This window comes from Eretmochelys imbricata, chromosome 4 (genome assembly GCF_965152235.1).
Source record: "Eretmochelys imbricata isolate rEreImb1 chromosome 4, rEreImb1.hap1, whole genome shotgun sequence".
Classification (NCBI taxonomy): domain Eukaryota; kingdom Metazoa; phylum Chordata; order Testudines; family Cheloniidae; genus Eretmochelys; species Eretmochelys imbricata.
In genome coordinates this window covers 103117343-103138129 of record NC_135575.1, presented here as the reverse complement: position 1 = coordinate 103138129, position 20787 = coordinate 103117343, and the positions used below count along the sequence as shown (strand labels likewise).

General features: G+C 42.7%; 1 protein-coding gene across 1 annotated transcript in view; it reads right to left on the bottom strand.

Moving 5' to 3' along the window:
* ARAP2 (ArfGAP with RhoGAP domain, ankyrin repeat and PH domain 2) overlaps positions 1–20787 on the bottom strand; it is a 192831-nt gene that overhangs the window by 45788 nt on the left and 126256 nt on the right. The window contains exons 22-24 of the mRNA XM_077815769.1: positions 16531–16636; positions 9277–9424; positions 8524–8592 (exon numbers count right to left, since the gene is read on the bottom strand). Coding sequence (XP_077671895.1) covers positions 8524–8592; positions 9277–9424; positions 16531–16636 — 323 coding nt within the window. The remainder of the gene's footprint in view (positions 1–8523; positions 8593–9276; positions 9425–16530; positions 16637–20787) is intronic.

Genomic DNA, 20787 nt, shown 5'->3' with positions numbered 1-20787 from the left:
GAAAACGAATGGAAGTATTTGTGAGGAAAAACGTTATGAAGCTACTTTGAAGAAAGCTTCTTAATTACAGTGGCAGAGACTCTGAAAATCTTATTTCCTGCTAAAGTTTGCTTTTTAGATATTACGAAACAGGGTTGCAAGAAAGAATGAAGTTGAAATTTGATTTCTACTGGGCTTATGTAAACAACTGTTCATAAAAGAAATGTGCTGCAAATTAAAAATAGCTGGCAAAATGTTTGGCAGACAGAACACAAAGAGTGGTTAATGAACTGCCAACTGTAATGGAAAACAAGATCATCATCAAGTGACATTTCAGACATGAGACCTTTCTTGGGTTGCAAATGAAATCTGGGCATGTTAGCTTTTCCATACTGTTTTCTATATCAGCAGCTGTCATAAATATAAAGGGAAGGGTAACCACCTTTCTGTATACAGTGCTATAAAATCCCTCCTGGCCAGAGGCAAAACCCTTTCACCTGTAAAGGGTTAAGAAGCTAAGGTAACCTCACAGGTACCTGACCCAAAATGACCAATGAGGGGACAAGATACTTTCAAATCTGGAGGGAGGGAGGGAGGGAGAGAGACAAAAAAGGGTTGGTCTGTCTGTGTGATGCTTTTGCCGGGAACAGATCAGAAACGCAAGCCTTCCAACTCCTGTTAAGTTAGTAAGTAATCTAGCTAGAAAATGCGTTAGATTTTCTTTTGTTTAATGGCTGGTAAAATAAGCTGTGCTGGAGGGAATGTATATTCCTGTTTGTGTGTCTTTTTGTAACTTAAGGTTTTGCCTAGAGGGATTCTCTGTTTTGAATCTGATTATCCTGTAAGGTATTTACCATCCTGATTTTACAGAGGTGATCCTTTAACCTTTTCTTTAATTAACATTTTCTTTTAAGAACCTGATTGATTTTTCATTGTTCTTAAGATCCAAGGGTTTGGGTCTGTGTTCACCTGTACCAATTGGTGAGGATTATTATCAAGCCTTCCCCAGGAAAGGGGGCGTAGGGCTTGGGGGATACTTTGGGGGGAGACGTCTCCAAGTGGTCTCTTTCCCGGTTCTTTGTTTAAAACGCTTGGTGGTGGCAGCATACAGTTCAAGGACAAGGCAAAGTTTGTATTGTGGGGAAGTTTCTAACCTAAGCTGGTAAGAATAAGCTGGGGGGGGTCTTTAATGGAGGTCCCCACATCTGTACCCTAGAGTCCAGAGTGGGGAAGGAACCTTGACAGCAGCACAGAGAAAACTCTATAGGTCTTACCTCCCCTTGAAGTTCTGTTTCATTTTAAGTGCCTGCATTATTTACTCCCCCTGCTCTATCTCCTACATATGTGTATTACGATGGAACAGCAACTATATTTCCAAAGAGCAGTGTTTTGACTCTCAGACCTTAATTGAAATAAGATTCTCACTCAGGCTACACCCACACTTGGAGCGTGATTCCCAGCTTGCATAGACATATGAGTTCTCACAGAGCTAATGCACTACAAATAGTAACATAGCTGTGGAAACATAGGCTACTGACTCACTTTGCAGAAGCCTCCCTCTGCAACTGACCTGATACAGCAACGAAGTTGGGAGAGTTTTCCTAAATTGCTTGGCTGCTTAAACAGTGGTGATAGGAGCATGAGGGATTTTGCTGCCTGGCTTGATCTATCACCTCCCCTTTCTCTGTATGGGGGGAGGGTTCAGGGGACAAAGAGGGTGTATAGGGTGTCAAAGGCAGGGAAGCAGCCTCATAGGCTATGAGCTGCAGACAGCTGCTTCCCCTGCCTTTGAGATCCTATATACAGTACACACACATGCACACAGATGCTGCTGCTGCAGGTGTGGTGTGGATGCAGATAAAAGACAGAGTGCAGATCGTGAGTCGGATACAAGTTGATTCTTGTGGATGCAGATCAGATGCGGCTCCGTATTTTTGTATACAAGCAGAGTTCTACCCATGGTTACGTATGGAGGGCAGCTAATCCATGCTGCTGTTTGCTGCTCCCGTGGCTACACTACGATTTGTAGCATGCTAGCTCTAGGAGAACCAGTGCATGTGTGTCTACATGAGATGAGAATCACACGTGCCCCAGCCCAAAGTTTAGATGTAGCCACAATTTCAAAGGACTAGATGACCGTGGCCCTTATGTAGTGTGTCAGTTGGCAGCCAGCTGCAAGTCACGTTCATAATACCAAAGAGGAAGGTTGGGCTTTTTAAAAGCACTCAGTATTGGCCTAACTGCATTCACATTGAAGTCCATGGTAATACCCACTAATTTCAATACAACATAACCACTTTACTGGATCAGACCAATGGTCCATCTAGCCCATTATCCTGTCTTCTGGCAGTGGCCAATGCCAGATGCTTCAGAGGGAATGAACAGAACAGGCAATCATTGAGTGATCCCCTGTCATCCTCTCCCAGCTTCTGGCAGTCAGGCTAGGGACACCCAGAACATGGTGTTGCATCCCTGACAGTCTTGGCTATAGCCATTGATGGTAGGACCTATACTCCATGAATTTATCTAATTCTTTTTTGAACCCCATTATAATAGTTTTGGCTTCCACAACATCCTCTGGCAATGAGTTCCACAGGTTGACTGTGAGAAGTAGTTAGGCCAGTGCTGAGTGCTTTTGAAAATCCCACTTAGAATATCTAGCAGGTAGGATAGAAGCACAGTACCCTAGAGAAAGTTTCTGGAGCCACTGTGCTTTAGGCAGGCAGAACACTCCATGGAGAGGATGAAGTCTATATACCTTGTCCGCTATGCATGCACAAAATAGCTCTCAGAGGAGTGCATCAATACATGAGAGTATTTACATATGCATGGGATACATACATCATGTTTCAAAAAGGTTCACTTTAAAGCTGAGACATCACAGTAATACATTAGAAGCATCTGATCCAGCAAAAATTACTGTTTTCAGTTGCTGACATACAGAAGTTCCACAGGACTCAATTGCTGCTTGGCCACAGAGACTAATCCTAATTCAGAAGGGAAAATGGATTAATTTTGGCAACCCATTTGCCACATATGGCCATCAAAGTCTTGGGAACAATATCAGAGGGACTTCAAATGAAACTGAGATAAGAGCACTCCTGACATTTTAACATGGTATCAGGTTATTTCCTGCCTTACTAAAACCAAACGTAAGGACAGCACTGGTAAAGGAGGAAGGGGCAGGGATACATTACTTTATTTTAGAAGATTTTCCTGCTCAGAACAACTCCAAACTCAAACACAAACTAACTCCTGGGACACACACATTTTCAGAACTTTTTAATCTGATCTTTAAAAAAAAAATGTTCACAGTCAAGCTTTCAAAATAAAGCAACAAAATGTAAAATCAGCCATTAGTGAGTGTTTGCAGTCTATGTTTTACAAAGAATGAGAGGACAGAGTATTTTCAAGTGGGGATGCTCAACTTCATGCAGGTGAGAAACAAAATTAGAGACTGTGTACTTCTCTGCTGAAGTTAAACTTCCACATAAATATGGTAGTGTGACAGGGCAGAGTGACCCCACACTGGTACCGCAGGGGTTAACCCTTCCTTCCTGGCAGAGGAAGCGCCGTCCCAGACGCCCTGCTGGGCATGCTCCAACTGGAGACTAAGTATAAAAGCCTGCAAAGCTGCTCAGTCTGGGCTGACCACCAGAGGAGGAGGCACACGGCCAGCTCCTGAGGAGGGACAGCCAAGGCTTCAGGATCCAGGGGCCAGCCAAGCCGGGACACACCCGGCATCCCAGACGGAGGTCTCAACAGGAGGGGATGGACCGGAGGACCACCCCCAGAGTGGAGAACACGACGTTGAGGGTAGGAAGTGACCCAGGGGAACTTTAGAGACAAGCAGCGTTAAAGCTGCACTGATGCTCGGTGTGTTGCGGGTGGATCCCCACCGAGCTAAGAGCGAGGGGGAACCCCGCCAATAGGCGAACCCTGGGTCGGGACCCGGCAGAGAGGGCAGGCCTGGGTCCCCCTACCACTCCGGCCATTGGGATATGCTTCCCCGCCTGAGGGGGGAAAGCTATGGACTCCGGCCGCTGGGCCACACTGCCCTGATATGCGGAGTGAATTATATGGACTCCGGCCATTGGGCCACACTGCCCTGATACTTGGGGCGCGACACAAGGACTTTGACCGTTAGGGCCCTCTACCCCAACCAAGGGGTGAGCACGGGGAAACCGGCCATTGGGCCACATTGGGACGCCCTTAAAGGGACAGGCGTGGGAACTTAAGAGTGGCGAGGCCCTGACATCCCATCCACCCCTGCCACAAAGGGGCACTGTGGTGCCAGACCCATCACAGGTAGGATCAGGCCTTACTTTGTATGATAATTTTAACCAAAATAAAAAAAGTTGTAGCAGCTCAGTGTCCATTAACTATGAACAATAAATATACCATGTATTACATTTTAAGTAGTTTCTCCTCTATGAATAGTTATTTTTAGAAAATATAAATGAGATTGGAGAAAGTTTTGAAAGAGATTTCTATGGTGATGAGTTTGACTGTTCTGGAGAATAGGGCTATTAGCCCCACCTTTGTTTAAGAACCTCTCTACCAGCCAAGACTGGTACAGTAAAAAGAACACTGTATCCATGGCAATATGCAGTTCAACTTTATCTTCTCAACCGTTGAAAAGGTAATTATTTTTTCCTTTACATTTTTATAAAGTTAACAAAAACAGCCATCCCTGCAGCAAGCACTTCCAAGCTGTTAATGACTACCTGAGTTAAGGTCTGTTGGCTGGTATGAAATGACTTTCCACTCAGTGATTACTACTTAGAAAATCAACCTATGGTGTTGTTTTTGTGACTCAAACTCAGTACATTAGAGTTTTGTGTACATAATGTTGACAGTGACTTAATTACATACTGCAGCTCTATTAATATTTTTTACATTGGATAGTGAAAACCTGCATACCAAATATTATTTCCCCAAATGGCCAAAGTAGTTCTATGAAATGTTACACTTTTGTTTTCCTAGAAATCGAGAGAAGAACTAAAACAGCAACAACAGCTTTAAGCTAGGATCATCTGTACTGCTTGCAAATCACTGAGAAAAGAATCGCATTTTGTACAATATATGCCATTAAGCCATTCAAAACTACAATAGTCCGAGGACACTATATTAAATGATAAAGCCATAAAACAATTTATAGTGGTCATCCATTTCACCCATAAGCAGTGAATAAAATGACTCAAAATTCTACTTGCCCAGACTTGCATAATAAAGTACTTTCTGAAGAGAGGGAAGAGGAGGAGGAGTAATTTACTGTAAGAACTTATCCATGAAAAGAAATCTATTTCTTTCCAGAGTGAGATTTGCCAAAACACAGATATTGTTGATACATTTCTCCATTTATTTGTGGAAGGGGAAACTGAAATAACTACTTCCTGAAAAGCAGATTTTTATTTTTTTTACTTAGAACTGAGAACAAAGTCTACGTTCCACAGCAGTTTCTCTTTGGGATAAGTAAATACATTCAAGCAAGAATGCTGCACAAAGTACAGTTCAAAGCAGAGCTAGATAGAATAAAGATGAAATCACAGATGTGTTGGAGCTGTACAGTACATTAGGAATTCTCTGAGATGGTACTGCAGAAAGATGACATGCATTTCCTGAGAGACAGGATACATCTACAGTTACACTGAATATAAAACAGCAATGTGACAATATCTACAGAAAAATCAACAGCCAGACATTTTATTCCAGGTGGGGCCTCATGAAGATTTGACAGTTTTTATTACTCATCATTAGCACTTTTTTCGAGTTCTTTTTTACATTAAAAGGAGTAATTGAAGGAAAAACATATTTTAAAAAAGACATCTGGACAGATTAATTTAAACGCATAATGCATAAAAAATCATTTTTTCCTTAGACTAAAGTAAATATAATCTCTAGGCAGTAGCTTCCCTTATTTTTATATAAAACCGTGGAAATGAATACTGTCTTTGAATTTAAAAATAGAATATGACAATTCTAGAAGTGCTTTTCTTTAAAAACAGCTAGTTTTTGTATAGGTTACTGTAAGTTATTTCCCAGAGTCTCAACACATACATACACACATAGAAACTATGAAATGTCATGCAAATATGAATAGTGACTCAAATATTATTTAAAATAAATAAAAAGGAAGAGAGTTTGACAGTTGAATACATAATTAAATGGAAGCATTGTCGCTACTACTTTCAAAAGTCTAAATATCACATTACACCACAAATCATCACTCTTCAGCTGCGAGCTGGAAATTTCTGATTGAATATGTTTGTTTGTTTGTGTTAAGGTTGAAATGAAAGTGCTTTTTGTTGGAAGAATTTAAACTCAGCTATTGATAGGTTGATGAAACTCAAGCCAGGGGCTATAAAATGTAGTGGGTGGAACAATCGCATATGAAGTCTGATTATGAATAGAGCAGAATTTGTTGCAAGCAAAGTGAAAACAAATAGTCAGAAACATAATTCAGGCTTCTCACAACTCTTCTTCCTGGCAACTACTGAAGTACACACCTAAACTGCTCAATCAGCCTTGAGGGTCTGTCCCACTTTGGTTTTACTGTAGAAAAATTAGGTATATCATAATGGATTTTTTTAAATGACCCCAAATGATTGCAGGAAGCTTAAACTTCAATTTTAAAAATGAGAAAGCAAGTCTCTAGCCTCTTTCCTTTTGAAAATAGCCTTCAGAACAAGAACCAATTCCTAAGGAGAGTGCCATGGTGATCTTTCCACAAAAACATGGAACATCACAGTCTGCCTATTCCTAGCATTCCTCTCTGTCCAGAACTGTAGTTTTGGCTGAATGCACTCAGCTATCAGAGCTCCCAAATTGGTCACCTGTGCCCAACACCTTCTATTTCCCTTTTCCACCAGCTCCAAACACAGAGATACCAGTGGAATCTTCACTCCCCAGGCACTTCTCTCATTTACACGCTTAGCTTCAGTGGCTGTACCAGTAGTGACACCAGGAGAAACTACAAATAGCACCATAGCCATTGGAACTTCCCCCGTGACTTCCTATGGGGATGAGATCTTATGAAAGGGACTGTTCATTGCAGGCATTTCTTGGTGCTAGTCTCCAGGAAATGACACAGTTAGAAGGTAGAAAAATTATCTTTCCTCCAATTTTCTATGTGCCTAGATCCTAGGCATCAAGACTTCATTCCTCCCAGCAAAAGTATTCTCTCAATAGCCTCACCACTCAAAAGCAATAGACATCAGATGTTGCTGTATTTCTTTTTTAATATAAATTTCAGTCCCTTGCCAGCAGGAGGCATGTGGTGGTATTATATTTAGCCCTTTGTACTGGAAAGTCAGGTGCATACATTGCATGAATGAGGCCAGTGGCAACACAATCTTCAAACAAGGCAGAATTTTCTCTCTCTCTCTCACACACACTCACACACACCCTCACCCACCCACCCTCCCACCCCCCAAGAGAGAGGCATTCAAGTTTTCACACATGGACATCCACCAAAGGGCCATACGACAGCACCTTTCCCCAGGGCAATGAAATTTGACATCCATGGCGGAAGGGGAGGAGACAAAGTAATACAGCTCAGCAGAAATACAGAAAATTGTGGAACATGTGACTTCCATGAGCCCCATAACAAACTTACTTTTACCAATGAATTAAGGTACTTTGAGATCTACAATGTGTTATACCACACACGTAATCGAGAAGGACAGCCGCTAATATTGAGCATCATAGTTTGATGCTTCTCCCTCATGTTAACTTTCGTAGCCCTACTAAATTCCTAACCTTCCCAGTGCTTCTCCCCAACCTTATTTCAGATCTCCCACATAGATCACAAGTTTAATAGGTTTCCTTCTGTTGTGGTTAATTCAGCTGCCCACCTGATCAACAGCTTCCCAAGGTTCAGCTCCTGTCTTAGAATCACTGCCATGTGCTCTAACTGGGACCACAAATGAACACTACGCAAGCTTTAGTTAATGAAGCATGAAGCTACTCACTTAACAGTTCTTCTTGCAGAGAATATAGCATGCAACAGCTTCCTAATAACTTCACAGAGCAATTCAAAGTGGGTTTATTTTTTTGAAAAATAAACGTTATGGTTTGATGCCTCCCTGCATTGAGAATGCCCTCTTTTGTGTGTGTTCTGTTTGAACACTAAGATCATCAGAGGTGCCCAAGCTCACACCACACCATTATCTATTGTTAAGCCTGTTTTATAACTCCAATACATACAGAGAATTCTATCCTAAAAACAGGAGCTCAAAATGTTTTCCTAACTATGCCGACCACTACTTCCTACGGTTTATAAAACATATGAAACGAAATACATCTAAAGTTGAAATCTGAGTGAGATATATAGGTAAGATATAGTCCCATTATGTGTTAGATCATAATTTCATGGGAACAACGCTGCATAGACACAGTTGTTTCACTTTGCTGTTTTATGTCTGTCTCTTATCAAAATAGTACATTATGCAAATCAGCATAAAGAAATATAAATCTGCTACACGATAACAAAATATTCTTTTGTTAAAATCATTCCCAAATCAATTAATTTTCACCACTTACTTGAGTGTCTTTCCACTTGGTAATAAAACTGTTCTCTGTATCCATTTGTTTGACCTGATCTTCATTTATCTGTTAAAAATGGATATTTTGGTAAGTTAGAAAGAAACTAACATAACACTTCATCATCCTTAGTGGATTCTTTATGATGGTTAACAACACTAAGAACATCAAGTAGGGTCGTTATACCCTTAGGAGTGATTACACTTAGTGTTTTTTATCTGATGAAGAGATTTTTCCCCAGTATCAAACAGGAGGCACTAATTTTTATAGAACGTAAATCTAAAGAGAGGATTGTTCCATAAAATCCATCATACCACTGAGCTGTTCATATCATCAACACATTTCCTCTGTGACCCCAGATAAAAATGAAGAATGCTGCATAAATGGGTCACAAAGATTAGTTACTAGTAATGAATAAATTCAGTTGGATTCAGTGCTTCTGCAAAAAGCTTTGGAAGAAAACAGTATCGCTCTGAAGTGCTCATCATTAGCTGAGTCAAAAGTCTGGGAACACACTATCATACCTTAGCTGCAACACAAGAAGCATAACAGGTGAACAAACATACCACTTTCAAAGATTACAATCTTGGAATTCGCTAAAAACTATGCCATCTTCATGCCAGTGAGAATAGTTGTGTGCACTCTTTTGGAAAAGACTGATTCACAGCAACTCTGTAACACACAGCTTTTTCTCTTCAGTCTAGACTAGTTCAGAATTAATGTTTAAAAACAGCCATTATGTAAGATACTTACATCAAAGAGTTGTATGTAATTTTTAATTAGATCTTCAATTACATTCACTTCTTCGCTGGTATGCCCTTTAGTTTGAAATAAGCATGATGAAAACACCATGGCGAGATTGTGAGGGTTCATATGATTGATTTCTGAACATTTCTGCACCCTGTTTGAAGGAGAATAAATCCATTTAGAACACTCCTGTATAACACAGGCCATAGAACTTCCCCAAACTAATTCCTAGAGCATCTCTTTTAGAAAAACATCCAATCTGGATTTGAGAATTGTCAGTGATGGAGAACCCATCCCGACCTTTTGGCCACTGCATCACATTGGGAGCTTGTGTTCAGCTAATTATGCTTCCACCACAATCGCCAAATCTTTTCCAGAGTCACTGCTATACGTGCATATACATGCTTAAGCACGTTATGCTCTACATGATTCTTTAAAAAACAACCGTAACAGGGCACTAGCTGCCAACTTTTTCTATGTCTGCTTAAAGTGAGTGTAACACCAGCAGGCCCTGCTTGTCGGCGGGCAGGATCAAATCTGGAACCAAATGATAAATCTCTACTGCATGAGCCACATGGCTCTTAGCTAAGTCTGTAGCAGACTCATTAATTTCTAAGTGGTCTTGGTGCCACTAGAGGGGACAGAGCACCACACCCAGAAGGTATGTGGGTTACATGGGTACCTTAAAAAGTTATAGTTTACTGATTTTAACCTTATTTCCTGCATTTCCTATACTTGGAAGAGGAGGTTACTTACCTGTAACTGGAGGTTCTTCGAGATGTGTGGTTCCTATCTGTATTCAAATGTGGGTTATGCATGCTCACCAGGCATCCAGAGCCGAAGAATCTGAAAGTAGTGTCCATTGGTTCATGCATGTGCCCTAGCTCATCTCATGCCTCCAACCAAGGGAATAAAGGGTGAGGTGGACCAACCACCTCTCCAGCTCCTTCTCTACCATGAATCAGATAAGATCTGAAGCAGAAGGAAAGGAAGGTGGGTAATGGAATACAGATAGGGACCACACATCTCAAAGAACCTGGTAAGCAATCTCCTCTTCTTCGAGTGATGTCCCTGTTGTATTCCAGTGTGGGTGACTAATAAGCAATACCTAAGTAGGAGGATGTAGATGGTAGGGCTAAGGAGAGTACCGCCATACTAATGGAGGCATCAGCAGAAAAGTCCTGCACCAGGACATAATGTCTTGCAAATGTGTGAATGGAGTCCTATGTGGCCGCTTTTCAGATTTCGAGGAGGGTTACCTCCTGAAGAGATGCCATAGTTGTTGCTTGCGCTCTGATGGAATGAGTTCTGAACTCATGGAGAGTGGGGGGAAGGCTCGAAAGCTGATAGAGTAGAATGCAGCCGGAGACCATTTGGAGATTCTCTTGGTGGAGATGACGTGCCCTCTGACTCAGTCGGTATAGCGACAAACAGTCTTAGGGATTTCCTGATTTGTTTTGTTCTCTGTGGGTAAAAATTCAAGGCCTGCTGAACACTGAGGGAGTGGAGCCTTCACTTCTCTGTGGATGTGTGCAGTTTTGGGGAGAACACAGGTAAGTGAATGTTTTGTTTAAGATGAAATTCCAAAGCTGCTTTAGGGGTGAATTTGGGGTGTTGATGCAAAGAAACCTTATTCTTATAGAATGTAGCATATGGAGGATTGGCCATCATCTCTCCCAGTTGGCCAACCCTTCCCACTAAGGTGACGGCCACAAGGAAAGCAACCTTCATGAAAAGGATGGACATGGACTAAATAATTAAAGGCTCAAAAAACAAACAAACAAAAAATCCACCACCACCCTTGTGAGTACTGAGAAAACAAGGTTTAGGTCCCACTGGGGAATAGGCTTCTGAATGGGTGGGAAGATTCTTATTAGGCCTTTTCAGAATCTATTGGTCAGTGGATGTGTGATGACCGACTAGCCCTGAGAAAGAGATGTGGTTGGTATGCGCTGATCACTGCCAAGTGGACTCGCAAGGAGCTCATGGAAAACCTGTTGTCTTCAAAAAGAGAGGATATAGTCCAAGATGAAAGCAATATCTTTAGTCTCTGGGAGAATGCCTCTTTGGTGTGCCCAAGAAGAGAAGCTCTTCCACTTAGCTAGGTAACATTTTTTGTAGAATCCTTTCTACTTTTAGAGAGGATGTCTCGTATGGCTGTGGAGCATGAACATTCTAAGGATAATGCCCATCCAAATACCAAGTCCTGAGGTGGAAAGGGCGCAGATCAAGGTGCTTGATCTTGCCATTCCACTGGGTCAGGAGCTCATAGACTGTTGGGAGGATGATTGGTGGTCAGGATGACATGAAGAGGAATTTGGGAAACAAGAACTATCTGGCCAGAAGGGGGTGATCAGGATGACTCTCACTCCGTCATGCTGGATTTTGTATAGAACTTGTGGCTGAATTGGTGGTGGAGGGAAGGCATAGTTGAACTGGAAGAAGCAGAGTGTCACCCTAGGAGTGGCATCCTAGGGCTCTTCTGGAGCAATACATGATGCATTTTCTGTTTGCTGGAAAGCGGTGAACAGATCCCTGGTTGGGGTTCCCATAGAGTGAAAATACTGAGCAGTACCAAATCATGGATCTCCTACTCTTGGTTGATTGTAAAATGTCTGCTGAGGGAATGTGCAAGCACATTTTGTTTCCCCAGAAGGTAGGCTGCCAATAGGGTGATTTGATTGCTGATACACCAGTTCCAGAGGCTGACTGCTTCCACAGACAGCAAGGCGGATCCCAATCTCCACTGCTTGTTGATGTAGAAGACAGTTGTAACATTGTCTGACATTATAAGGAGATGGTGAGTGTGGATGAATGGAAGAAAGGACTTGAATGCCTTCCAGATTGCTCACAACTCCAGGATACTGCTGTGCATCCTGGACTCTCGAGATGTGCAGGCACCTTGTGCTGGGTGGCTGTTCATGTGGACCACCGAACCAAATAGGGATGTGTCTGTAATAATGTTCCTGTCTGGAAAGGAAAGGAGAAAAGGGCACTAGTGCTTATCTGAAGAGGATTTGTCTACCACAGCAGGGGAAGACACTATCTTGGCTGGAACTGTCACCATAAGGTTCATGGAATGATGGCTTGGGGAGCATTTGGATTGCAGCCAAGTCTGGAGACAGTGAAGGTGGAATCTTGCAAATAGGGTGACGTAGGTGCATGAGGCCATATGACCTAGGAGAGAGAGATGTTTTGACTCCTACTCAAGGGTTGCTTGACGCATGAGCCACAATATTGTTCACGGTCTAAAACCTACCCGTGGGCAGTTACATTCTTGCTGTCAGGGCTGAGTCATGGACAGCCAGACCTAGTGGTTGGAGCTGGAGTCCACCATCAGGAGTCAGCTGGGCCAGGATCCTGGAAGGTCAGAAACCAGAGCCAGACTGTAGATCAGAACCACAAGTCAGAGTTCTGGAGCTAAGCCAGGATCAGGATGCCAGGAAGTCAAGCCCAGGGCGATGGGAGAGAGGGGTAAGGGGGAGGGAGGATGGGCAGGAGAACAAGCAGGAGGGACAAGGTGTTCCCAGTTTTTTAGACACCTTCCTGTTCCTGTCATAAGTAGGGCCAGCAGGCCAATCAGCTGCTCTGGGACTCAATCTTGGTTTGTGAATCAAACAGTTGAGATGGCAGAGGTCAAGGACTGGTCTCTAACTGCCCTTCTCTTTGTATATCCAGGAAGCAGATAGAGTAAAACCCTCTCCTTTGGTCTTGAGGGGGGATATGGTTCTGTTGCTCCTCGCTGCAATAAGGAGTTCACTTCTTGAGAATACTCTCACATGAGAGTTTTCCCCGTGGGCGGGGAGGGGGTTTCTGGAGAAGGTAGGGTTGCAAACTGTATTGAATAGCCAAAGTGGATGACATTCAGCACCAACTTGTCCACTGTCATCACACTCCAGGTCTTGAAAAAGACTTCCAGACGACCCACAAATCGTGTGGGGCAGGGCGGGGCGGGGAGGTGTTGGGCTTAGCATTTCATGACTATTGAGCTCCCATCAAAAATAACGTTGAGCCAGGGACTGAGATTGAGATGCCAAGATTGTTGCCAAGGGTGAAGGGAAGTGGGACTTTTAAACCCTGTCTCTTATGTATTGGTTCACAGGTGCTCCGATGGAAAAATTGCTGAGCCATATATCAAGATCTGACCTGTGGGCGGTGAAACTTCTTAGCAACAGGCATGTATATCCACAGCAAGCAGAGGGTAACCCTGGAATCCTTTAGGGTATGGAAAGACGCATCCGTCTTCTGCTTGAGAAGCTGCGATTAGTCACGGGGGTGGGGTCCTTAATGGTATTCTGGAACTCCCTAGCGAACCTGACACGTGGATCCATGACTTCTTGCTCACAACAATGGCATAGCTCTAGAGGAGGTATCAGCGGCATCGACTACAGATTGGAGGGTGCTCCTGGCTACCAGTTTGCCATTGTCTATCAGAGCTTGAAAAAGAGCTCTGTCTTGATCTGGAAGGCTGTTAATAAACTTCACAAGCTTGGAGTAATTCAGGAAATTGTATTAACCCAGTAATGCTTGGTAATTGGCTATCCTGAACTGGAGGCTGGACGATGAGAAGACCTTTCTTCCAAGCAGATCCAGGCGTTTTCCCTCTTTGTCAGCAGGAGTAGATGGGGGATGCTTCATTAAAAGAGAGAGCTATTCTGTTGGTTCCAGAAGCATGCAAGATGTCTAAGAGTTTGTGCTCGTAGTCTTGGATCTCTTCAAGAGGAATATGAAACTTTCCAGGAACTCTGCAGAGAAGGTCCTGGAGCTGCCTGAAGTCATCAGGAGAGTGGGTGGGCTAGAAGTCACCACTTCATCCAGGGATGACGGATGGGAGCCTTGCTGGTTCCAGTGGAACCACGAGATCAGAAGCAAAATGTTCCTCCTCCTCTATCATGTCTGGGAGCAGATCTGAGCATCCCCTTAGTGGGGAAGCAAGGGGTGTCTCCCTGGCAGATTGGATCGACTCTGTAGGGGGAATAGGCCAGTAGGAGTGGTTGATAGGTGGTCACTAGGGCCCCCATGGCATGGGGTAGCAGAAGCTCAAAGTTAGATGGGGTAGAGGTTGGTCCCAAGCCAGCGAGGGTCTTTTGAATGGTGGAGGACACACAGGGTAAGGGAAGAGCAGTTCATTGGATGGCTCAGAATCTCCTGATGAGGAAAAGGCTGATTCCACTGTCAGTGCCATTGGAGGGGAGATGTAGTCTACAGATGGGTTAGGTGATAAGCTCCTTCCAGCAGTTGATTCTCCCAGAGGTGATATCTCCCTGGAAACAGAGGGGCCCAATGGACAAGGAAATTCCGGATCTGGGAGAGCAAAAATGTCCTGTGGGGTGGGCAACAGATACAGATCTCCCTGGTGTGAGAGGGGTTCTCCTTGCCCAGGCCACCAGTGCCTATGAGAAGGGTCATATCCATAGTTGGCAGTGATCAGGACTTTGTCAGTCCTGGTGGATCCCGGGGTTTGGAAGAAGCCACGGAGGATGGTACTGATGGAACACAGTCTGGTGGAGTCCAATGCTTATGGGCTTTCTTGTCGTACCTCTGGGACTTAGAACATATTAAATCCTCATGGGCCAAGCCGGTGGGCTTGTTTACAGCTGAGTTAGACTTCTATGAAGCGGACTTACAGGAAGATTTCGTCTCCTGCTTATGAGAGTGCTTCCTAGCTTTCCAACAAGACCCTGCCATGGGATCTGTCGGGGTAGATTCTCCTGCACCATCGTCGGACTTTGCAGCAGGAGGTGCACTTCTTGCTGAATCAGGCCAACGTACAGGGATGTTCCTCTGCTTGGGTCCTCCATGAGATATTTGCGGAGATGAAGTTCCCTCCTTTCTCGGTTACAGCTGGGAAACAATCAGCAGATAATGCACCTCACCGCAATGAGAGATTCTTCTAGGAAGTACAAATGGCATTGGTGGTCATTGCTGACTGAGAAGCGTCATGGGTAGGAGGCACAGAGTTTGACGCCTGGAGCATAGTCTAGATCCCAAACAGGGAACAAGGCAGCGGGAAGGTCACCCTGGGAAACTAATTTAATACTAAATAGTAAAAACTATTAAAACTGTTAAGAATCATCTAGTTTGAAAACAGTTTTATTTTGTAGAACAAAGCCAAAGGTGAGGACACTAAAAGATCTGACCCAGACCATGCGGTGCCAGTGAGAAGGAACTGGAGAGGCAGTTGGTCTTCCCCAACCTTTATCCCCTCCATCATGAGCATGAAGTGAGCCAGGGCACATGCACAGACCAGCAGACACTGCTTTCAAATTCTCCAGCTGCAGGAGCATGGTGCGCTTGCATAACCCACAATGTAATACAATAGGGACCATCATTTGAAGAAGAATGAAGAATTATCACTAAAGAGTTAAATTATTCTATAAGTATAAACAACAATTTTTTAAGTACAACCATTATAGCTTTATTCCTCAACTCAGCATATTGTACTGAAGCAGGCATTCCAGAACCCCCACTTCAGATATTCAGCTAGTTTATGACAAATATTGGTGGAACGTGTTCAGTTGATACTACCAACGCCCCCTCCCCCACCCAAAACCAAAAAACTATTTAACAACAATTAACACTGATCCATTTAATTCAGCCTGATTTGTGCAGGAGCATCCAAGCTGTACAATTCTGATACACTCTTCACAGCTTACTCTGTCTTAGAAAGAGATATGGGTTTTGCTGTGTGCTTCAGTCTATGGTTTCAAACACTCCCCAGGGCTGTTACACTTGCAAAATTAAAAAGTACTGAAACATAGCTAGGAAAATTAATTCTTAAAGCCATCATACATATTAGACTCTCCCTCGGAGCCTTCTCTTTTCAGGAACTGCTATGCATGATGGAGCTTATGAGAAAGGGCTTTTAAAAATCCTTTTAAACTCCCTAGGTCCGTCTGCCCATCTCTTTTGGAGGATGACAGATTCAGGTAGGATGGTCTTAATAGGCTCATTTAAAATTCACTATATATCTGCAGCTTACTGCCAGTGGAAGACTGTTCTTTAAAGTGTGTTGGTATCTACTGTTAAAATTAAAATGTGATAAAAAATACATTTTATAGATTACAAATTAATGCAAATCCTATTAATCCTATTTATGAAATCAGTAAAATTAGCCATGACTAGTTGAATAGCTCTGAACGGTACTTATTGATATATGACGTGTTAATGACATTTTAGTCATGCCAATGAAATAGAAAATGCTTATTGAGTATTCTCTACTATGGTGCGACATCTGAGTCGATCTGCTGACACACTGACCTGTAAAGGTGTTCAATTAAAGCTGCCAAAGTTGCCCTATTGACTGGTGGAAGGCTCTGAATAAAAGTTCCGTACTTCTTCACTCGTTCCTTTTCATTCTGTGTATCTAATGGAGGAGGAAACAAAAAGTCACTGGACATTCACCACAATGCATATTCCAAAACAAGAACGATACCGATCCACTACAATGGCGACATCTAGCCATTTAAAATTACAATTAAACTAATCAGCCTCCTTCTGCTATCAGTGCAGTCTGTTATTGTACAGCATTTGAAGGAAAACAGTATCGATTATGATGCTATATACTGCAAGATCTGCATTCAAGAAACATTTTTAGCAGAATTCTCCAGAAAGCAACAAATTGTTTTTCATCAAAGAATGCCTTAATACGTAGAGGGTGCATGTGTCTGCAGTTTGAAAATTGCTTTGATTTGGGAGAATACATACTTTTTTTTTTACACCTTATTATTATTTATATTATAGTAGTATGTAGAAGCCCCAACTGGGATTAAAACACACAGTGCTCTGAATAGCTTACAAACTAAACAGCCAAGAGAGATGAATGGTGAAATGAGAAGCAGAGGCTCACTGAGGTGAAGTTACTTGCCCACGATCACACAGCAGGTCAGTGGAAGAGCCAGTGACTGAATCCAGTCTCCTGAGTCCAGTGTGTTACCCATTGATCTACTCTGCTCTCTACCCTGCATCTACCTTGACTCTCCACATTGTGCCTAAGACTGAACCTGCTGCCTACCTTGCCAGGTCCAGGAATAAAACCACTAACTTGTATCACGCTTTTCTTCCCCTCCTCTCGATTTCTGCCTCAAATCTTGTTTTGCAAATTTTCTGTTCTCTCCAGCTAATGACTAACCATCTCTATTAAGCATTTAGCAAGATGGTGTATTAAGAATACTACATAAAAATATAATGTACTGTTGCATATGGTTTTTCACTACTTAGACAATATAAAAAAACTGATTAAAATTTCTGTTCCACATATACCTCGTATACCTATCCTCTCCCACTTACAGTTATTTATAACGGTCACACAAGTACTTCTGGTAATACTTTAACTACAACAGGAGTCTCTGCTACAAAGCTGTAACAGAGTTCTAGTCACATGCACTAGGCAGGTTTCAGAGTAGCAGCCGTGTTAGTCTGTATTCGCAAAAAGAAAAGGAGTACTTGTGGCACCTTAGAGACTAACAAATTTATTTGAGCATAAGCTTTCATGTAGCTCACGAAAGCTTATGCTCAAATAAATTTGTTAGTCTCTAAGGTGTCAGAAGTACTCCTTTTCTTTATGCACTAGTCAGGATGTTAGTCAATGAGACTTCATTATGGACCTTCCCTGAAAAAACTAATTTAAAATGTTGCTCATTAAACTTTTTCTGACTGCTGACTTGATGAGAGCAATCTAAGTTTCAAAATTCAGTCCTACACTTCGTCTTAGTTGAGGTCAAAGGCCAGTTACTGGTACTAAACCATGTTGTTGTAGCCTTGTTGGTCTCAGGATATCAGAGACATAAGGTGGGTGAGGTAATATCTTTTATTGGACCAGCTTCTCTTGGTGAGAGAGACAACCTTCCAAGCTACAGAGAGCTCTTCTTCAGGTCTGGGAAAGGTAATCCCAGCTTCACAGCAAAATACAAGGTTGAAAAGATAGTTCAGCATAAGTAGTTACCACATAGTATAAGGGACCATTCAAGGTAGAGTGGCCCATTAACACCTCTGCAGTCATAGGAGAAAAAGAGACAGGGTCAGTGGTTTACAGATTGTTGATCTATGCTCATTACAAAAATCTGTAACCTACTACAGGTGAGTCTCATCTTACACGCATTTAACATGCGCGAATTCAGCTTTGCGCGGTCGGCAAAAACGAAAACAAAAGAAAAACAACAATTTAAATACTGTACCTGTAGTGCGGGCGATTCCGCCCACCATTACACTCAATGTAATTTTGACTATACGCGATTTTCTGCTGAACGTAACCCCAGTGTAAGATGAGACTCACCTGTATCTCCTTCTTTTTGAATGGTCTCCTACAATATGCACTATTACCTAACCCACCTTGTCTCTCTAAGTTACTGGTGCTATCTTTCCCATGAATTTGCCAAGTTCTCAAATGGCCAATACTCATCTAACTTCTATATTTAGCTTTATCTTTTGCTAAGTTAGAGAGCAATTAATGCTGCTATATTTTAATTCAATATTTTATTCTTAAAAACAAACTGGACATATTTATAGTCAATAAGATGGTGCCATGTAAGTGAACTACAATGGTATCAATCTTATGTGCTTCACTACTAGAGTAGCTGGGCAGCTCACAATCTTTCATGTATTTATACTAACAACATCCCTGTGAGGTAGCAAAGTGCTATTGTCCCCATTTTACAGATGGGACACTGAAGCACAGAAAGACTAAGCTACTTGACCAAGGTCACACAGGAAAACTATGGCAGATAAAGAAATTGAATCTGTCTCTCCCAAGTCCCAGGCTAGCAATGTAACCACTTGGGCCATCCTTCTTCTGAAATCTACAATTCTAGTACCATACTTGGGGAAAAAACCTCAAAAGTTTAAACTACAAGGGTGACAATACTTATGTTCTCATAATTCTTAATTATATTTACTCACTTTTATTTGTAAACAATATAAAGATTTATTGCCCCTTCAGGTAAACATAACTTATTTTCACTTCAGTCAATATTTATCTCCAAGGTCAAGAAACCCTGATGTTGGCCTCAACAAAAGTCAAGGTCATAATAGTGAAATCTTCACCTCCTTTAATTATACCAGGAGATATAATGCTAGCACTGTTTACAGAGTAGATCAATGTGTGTTTATATGTTTCCTAACTTTTAAGGACCCCAAAAAACCTTTCAACCAACCACTCTAATTTTAAACCCAGTTAGCATGTGACTATGGACTTGATCCTGATCTCTACTACGTGGAGACACATATCCTTGGGCTTCTAAAATAAGATGAAGTTGGCTTTAGGTTGAAGTCACTCAGTTTTCTTTCATTTTGAGGTTTATTTTATTTATACTTCCTAAAGAGAGGCGTATATAAGTAAAATTACTCAACAGCACAAGTACAGATTTAGTAACACACATCCATCCATATTGATGCGTATATATAGACACATATAGAACTAATTAAGCCAAAGGATCTTTAACAACTGCACGTATCAAGAGCTTGATTTATGTCTCATGCAGAATATGGCAAGGGTAGCCAAACTGCGGCTTCTGAGCCGCATGCAACTCTTTTACAGTTGAAGTACGGCTCCCGGACCCTCCCACAGCCCCCATTCTCTGCCTACCAGACTGGGAGGGGGGAGCTCACGGTTTCGGCCATGCAGCATGGTAGTGGAGCTAAGGGCTTCTGCCATAGACTGGTGCCTGCTGTGAGCTGGGGGGCAGGGTACAATTTAAAAGTTCACCCCCCTCCCCCAACAGCTTGAGTCATATCCCCTAGGCATGCCTCCCCTCTTACCCTCAGTGCCCCCTCCCTGCAGTTCCCAGGTGTTAGCTCCGCATGGAGAGGCAGCGGCAAACAGATGGGAGCTGCAGGGAGGGGCTTCTGCTTTAGCTCCTTGGGGAGAGGCAGCAGCAAAAGCAGCAGCTCTTCCTGCAGCTCCCCACTGTTTACTGAGGCCTCTACCCAAGGCACAGCTCCCAGCTTGCTGTCTCCTGCAGCTGCCGTGCAGGGAGAGGGCCCAGTGGCACCATGTGACCAAGCAGGGCCAGCAAACCCTGGCAAAAATATGGGAGGGCACATCACCCCATGTGTCCCCCTCACACATTGCCTCTGGCTTCTGCCCAGCAAGGAGGATAGTCTCTCGAACTTCTGAAGATTGTCATATGTGGCTCAGAGTGTCAGTAAGTTTGGCAACCCCTAGAATATCGCATCTCTAGTATCCTGCCCCTTAACCACCAGAACTGTTCAGTACATACTCGTGGCCTCTATTGGAACTCCAATGCCACTTTCTCCAGCATGTGTATTACTTGCAAACCTCACATCCAGTTATTGACTAACCTTACTTAGCTTGGGAGATCTTACTGGAACACAACACAAGATTGTATATTTGCAAGCAGTAGACAAAGAGGACCAGGCAAAGAGCATTATTTACAGGTCTGAGTGTAAAGATTAATGCTCTTGCTACTGACTTCAGTGGAGCTGAGATTTCACCCATAATTTCTCAAAGTGATTTTTGTAATATATATATAGAATCCTTTTATTGATTATTCAATAATC